Source organism: Dendrobates tinctorius, unplaced genomic scaffold (assembly GCF_039654945.1).
Source record: "Dendrobates tinctorius isolate UK_male_01 unplaced genomic scaffold, ASM3965494v1 ptg000191l, whole genome shotgun sequence".
NCBI classification, from domain to species: Eukaryota; Metazoa; Chordata; class Amphibia; order Anura; family Dendrobatidae; genus Dendrobates; species Dendrobates tinctorius.
In genome coordinates this window covers 18,366,319-18,372,318 of record NW_027361858.1, presented here as the reverse complement: position 1 = coordinate 18,372,318, position 6,000 = coordinate 18,366,319, and the positions used below count along the sequence as shown (strand labels likewise).

At 39.6% G+C, this 6,000-nt stretch overlaps 1 protein-coding gene across 3 annotated transcripts in view; it reads left to right on the top strand.

Moving 5' to 3' along the window:
- Window positions 1–1,281: 1,281 nt before the first annotated feature.
- Window positions 1,282–6,000, top strand: part of BNC2 (basonuclin zinc finger protein 2) — a 953,199-nt gene continuing 948,480 nt past the window's right edge. For 2 of the 3 annotated variants that reach the window (XM_073552473.1, XM_073552472.1), the window contains exon 1: window positions 1,284–2,101. In XM_073552473.1, coding sequence (XP_073408574.1) covers window positions 2,099–2,101 — 3 coding nt within the window. In that variant the 5' untranslated portion in view covers window positions 1,284–2,098. Of the gene's footprint in view, window positions 2,102–6,000 lie in introns of all 3 variants that reach the window. The other variant, XM_073552474.1, reaches the window with a different exon arrangement.

Genomic DNA, 6,000 nt, shown 5'->3' with positions numbered 1-6,000 from the left:
TACGTCATCACAGGACCTTGCCGCAAGGCATTACTGGGAACGCTGAGGCCCGGGATGGCAGCGCGGGACGTCGGAAGGTAAATATACCCCGATTTTTTATTTTTTATTCTTTTTTTTACAGGGGTATGGTACCCAGGGCCTGGAGGACAGTCTCCTCTCCTCCACACCGTGGGTACCAACCGCACATGAGACGCTTAACTTCCTGCATGGTGGGCATAGCCACATGCGGGAAGTAAGCGATTCTCATGCATTCCTATGGGTGCGGAATTGCGGCAGTTCTTTGCGATTCCGCACAAAAGTATGATCATGCTGCGATTTTTTCCGAGATGCGATTCCGCCGTGGAAAAAAGTGCAGCATTAGCACAGCATGTGCGGAGTGCCATAGGAATGCATGGGGGGTGTTCTGTACACGATTTTTAAACATTTTTGCAGCGTTTTCGCGCCAAAAATCGCGACAAAAACGCTTAAAAATCGCATCGTGGGCACACAGCCTTAAAGTGACCCTTTCATTAGATTCATGCTGTCTGAACCACAGGCAGCATGAATCCGAGTTTGGCTTTGTGATTACAGCCAGTTAGATAATTATGTTTTAGTAAGAGGTGCTGCGGTGTTTCAGAGAAACCCTGGTTTGAGAAGGCGGTGAGGGGCTAGACATGACTAGTCTGATGTTGTCAATGGCCTACTTCTCCATACTCTAGCTGATGACTGATCTCACGTTATGTGCAGTACATATATTGGAGAGACATGTCAGTCAGCTGGAGCAGGGTGGGGTGATGCCAGTCATGGACCACATCAGACTAGTCATGTCTAGTCCCTGCTGGCTTCTCTAACCGTGGTTTCTCTGAAATACTGCATCATTTAAGAATAAAACATACCTGGCTGCAATCAAAACTGCTTTTTATTTTTTCGTTCAAAGCCCCATCCTCTCTAAAACTGGTCTTTAGTGTAGAAAAAACGTGTATGGGCAAATTAATTTATTTTATGCAGAACAATATTTCTATTTATTGGGTAATCTGTAAACGTGTCGCAATGACAAGTATATTCTCACATCATTGTTATCATTCCCTGTAATTGCTTTTTTCTGACTGCAGTGTCGGCTTAGGGTGTGTGAGCATATTGCTAATACAAGTACATGCTACAGAAGATTGCGATGCAGAACTCCTCTGTATTTTTCTTGTGTCTCCAGGGCAGGGTTAGTTTGGTTGGCTCAGTGTCACACACAGATGTGACTCTTTACCATGCAAACTTACACCGTGACGGCTGAGGCGGAGGAAATAGAAAAGCATAAAACAGAAAAAAACAAAACAAAAAACAAATTCCTGATAAAACCACATTCACACACAAGATAGACCCAAGATTTGAGGAGAAGCCACAGGCGGCAGAACCAAAACCTGAGCAGCCAAGTTTGGAGGCAACCAACTTTTCTTTCTTTGTACTGTCAATGTCCTGGAGCTTCTGTCCCTCCTCCTGCCCTTGTGTATGGAGCAGTGTCTGGACTAGTATGCTGATAAAAAGGATTCAGACTCAGCAAAGGGTCAGTTTGTCTGTATGAGTGATCAGCATGGAGACAGACCGAAAACCTCAATATCCCACTATTGTTCCCTAGTGTCAGCAGCCGCCCCTCCTCCCCCAAAGTCATAACTAAGGAAGCAACTTTCCTATTCCTACTAAGTCATAGTAATACAGTGTATGAGTGCACAACATCAACTCTTCCTCCACTGCAGGAAAGTGTCCAGAGTGATGTGCTGCAGATCCTTTTTAAGTCACACTAGGTAGAGTAAATCCACAGGCAGAGGGAATTGCTTTGCTTTCCGCCCATCTCTTACATACTCCCCTCTCCCTCTGCAGTTGGATGTCTTCAGCTTTTCTTCAACTTTCTTTTTGGGTAGAGGTAACCCTTGCCTGCCTGCCTATCCCAAGTTATAGTAAATGACCACAAACTCTACCTGAAATGACCAGCTTGCCTGGAAAGCAAGAGAGGACCTGAGAGTTTATTGACAGGAGAAAAGTTGGGACAGACACTGACAAAGTGTTCCAGCCACAGCTTCTGGGAAGAAGTCACACAGAAGTTCAGAGAAAGTCACAGGAGCATGCAGTCATGGTAAGCTACTGCCTCATGGTGATACCTTCTTGTCTGCCTGCACACAAGTGCCCAGCAGAGTGTTACCAAGTATTCTATGTGTTTTATTAGTATGGACAATGTGAACTGAGCGTTAGCTCCTGGGGACTGGGACTCTGCCACCATGGAGAGCAGGAGGATGGTCCTATTTATTAATACATTTGTCTCTTATTTATAGAGAGGAATAGAAGATAGATTGCAATAAACAGGAGGATAAATAGGATATCTTTATGGAAAGTGGTGAAATAAAGTAGAGGGATGATAAAAAGTAAATAAAATAGTAACAGAGAGAGATAGAAAGATATGAGAGATAGATATGAGATAGATAGATAGATATGAGATAGATAGATAGATAGATATGGGGTAGATATGGATAGATAGCTAGATAATAGATAGATATGAGAATGATAAATAGAGATAATACATAGATATGATATATAAATAGATAGAAAAATCAAAGGAGCAGCACACCATCATTTGAGTGCAGAAAAGCTATTTTAATAGTCCATTTGTGCACACAATTTTTCTAATAGTGACTGGTGTAATTTTTTTTCTAGATAGATAGATAAATAGATATGGGATAGATAGATAGATAAATAGATATGAGATAGATGGATAAATATATATGAGATAGATATATAATTGATGGATAGATAGCTAAATAGATAGATATTAGATAGATAGATAATAGATAGATTTTAGCTAAATAGATAGATATGATATGAATGGAAGGAAGTATGCATAGACTGTTCTTCTTTCTCATAGCATATTAAGCTACTAAGTTTACTTTGCTACACGTTTTGGCTTCTAAAGTTTCATGCACAAGCCGGCAAGTGGCAGCACAGTTTACAAAGTGTCCTGTCAGTGCAGATCATGTGTGCTATCAGGGTCTTCCATAGAGTAGAAGATTTTTTTTTTCTGGATAAATAATATATGAATATTCAACCAATAATCTCAAGCAGGTATAAGATTTTACTATGGTCCACAGAATTTTATCATTGATAAAATAGTAATAAGTAATTTGTATATTGACCCGTACTACAAAATTCCTGGTTTCTGAGTAATAGAATCATAGAGATGACTTTTTAGTGCTGGGATTCATTTTTGGTGCCATGTTTGCACTATTGACCCACTATAAAGCCCCCTATCCTTGCTTCTTCTTGTAGAATGCAGCAGGAGGCTGGGATGGAGGATGGGTTCCTCTCACACTTCTCCTAAGTAGCAAAGACCAGATATAGTGGCTTAGATTTTTCTTCTGTCTGTGTCTCTGACACTCTCTGCTCTTCCTAATGTGACATGTCTTGGTCCAGTGATCAAAGGGACGGATAAAGTGTGAGAGATAGGTCTGTCAAAAATGCTTGCAACAAAACATAGAGAAAGAGAGGACTAGGAGCTGCCCCGCACCGATAGAAATAAATGTGGATTTGAAAGTAGCTTCAGATTTATGATGGATTTCATTTAACCCTAGAGCTAAGCTGTTGGAAACTTGATGGACAATAGATGTCATAAAATCATCAAACGCACCGGTGGATAAAGTGACAGCAAAACGTACAAATGCTCAAGATGTTAAATATCGTTTCCTGCCTAAGTATATAGTTATTACATGGAGTACCTTCGAAGGCCATGTTCACACATTCAGTATTTGGAAAGTTTTTTAGCTCAGTATTTGTAGCCAAAACCAGGAGTGGGTGATAAATACAGAAGTGGTGACGGGTTTCTATTATACTTTTCCTCTGATTGTTCCACTCCTGGTGTTGGCTTACAAATACTGAGGTAAAATACTGACCGTGTGAACATGGCCTAACTGATATTATAGACAGCCCTAGGTGCTTTATATGCTGATTTTTACAGTGAGTAGTAACAGGAGTATTTTTTCTATTGCATGTATTACACATAGCACCAACGTACTCAATAGCATTCTATGAAACTAAAGTGCTAGGAATATTTTATTTTTTTTAAACAATATACCCAGCTTGGGGATTGAGCTGTTTATCCACTTTCCATGAAGTGAATGAACACTAAGGAAACCATCACAGTCTCAAGTCTAGAATTTACAGTCGTGATATTCTTTGATACAGTATACCTAAATTACGTGAACTTGAAGAACAAAGAGAAACACTCAGTGCATTCCTCCACAATCCCCTCCAACTCCCTGTCCTGCCTATAGATTCCTCATGTATCCGTGTCCCTAGGACGACCGACTGTGTCACTCGTTCCATTAGAAGCCGTTGCTAGCTAGTGCTTTTCACAGTTTACATAGCTCAGCAAGTTTGTTATGCCAGGGTCCGGTCTTTATTTAGTTAAGGAATGTTATATCAGAGATGGATGTTTAATTTAAGTAGAAAACATTAGCCAGGGCGGCAGCAACGTCCACTGCGGGAATGATGGTTCAGAACAAATTGTAATATATATTTATGTGTCCATTCTACGTCTCCAAAATTACAAATAAATTTCGCCTTGTTGCCATTTTAATTAGATTTTGTTATGCTATTGACATGTTGCACGTAATTTAGAAAATAAACAAAGTAGAAGAAACGCGTCAAATAAAATTAGTGTCTCCGTATCCATTTCAAAAGAAAAACACCTCCTAGTCAAGGTTCAGTCTATCAGTAGAGAAAGTCAAGAAATAACTATATCTTTATACAAAATGTTAAGTTTTTAAAGTAATTTGTAATTATTAGGTATAGGTATCTGTAGAAAAAGAGTACAAAACATTTTCGACTGACGCCCATATGTGACTTTTTAACTCCTAGGACTAGAAACACCCCCACCGCACTTAACTTGAAGAAATATTGTATTTGTGTGTTCTGAAAGGGCCATTAAATGATCAATTCCTAGGCGGTAGTTGTACAAGTCATAGTATAAAGTGGTAAGCCTGCTCGACTCTTTTCTCTTTACATAACATTCTGTCCTAATCCCGCTTGCTGTCAGAGATGTTTCATGGTTGTGCAATTGCTGTAGTGAAGAATGCCAATTTGCATTCCAGGAGTGTCATTTGATAACTTTTATCTGCTCTGCTCCAAGTCCATCCTGGACTTCTCATTTCATCTTGCCATGTCACGTGTCAATACTGTGTCCTCTTTTCAAGAAAGAGAAGAAAAAAAATGTTTGGTTAAAACAAGAAAGAAAAAGTTCTTTCATGTTGCTTCCTTAGTCCCTCTCGAACTTGTCAACAGCAGAATGTGATTCACTTGGGCCTGGTGGAATAAAACACAGGAGGCTTAGGCAGCTCAATAAGCCTATGGACAGGTACACTGTAACATCCCCAGAGAGACTTGTTAAAGAAGAGAAGGTCTGCGGAGTTCCCAGCTCTCTGACCTGGTGCTGTCCCTGCAGTTTTCTTATTTGATCTTTCCTAGTGAATTGATCTTTTTTCTTTTTCACAGTCATTCTCATGAGACAAGGACCAAGACAACTAGGTATCTGTTGTAAAATAAAGCATAGAGTACCTAGCGGTCATACACATTTCATGGCTGTACATGGAGTATTAGAATAAGGGTTAAACGTAGATTTTCTGTGGCGAGACTGAGGTGTGCACTCTTCTACATTCACTGTTTTGTCAACAATGAAGCTTTTGTGGAGATGAGGTGACGTGTTAAGTGCCAGCTGCATGCTGTATCTTGTACTGGGTTACCGAGAACATACACTATTTGGTAACTGTATGAAGGTAACCAAGGAGGAATGAAGTAATAAATGTATAAATTATTAAGAAAGCAAGAGCTCTGTTACCTGCATCATCTCAAATCTGAAAAAATCGCTCGTTTTTGTATGTATGTCCAGATTATATTATTATTATTATACTTTTTATTTTCAAATGTAGCACTATTTTGGACATCAATGAATAGGCATATTATTGAAAGTATTTTTGCTTATACATATGA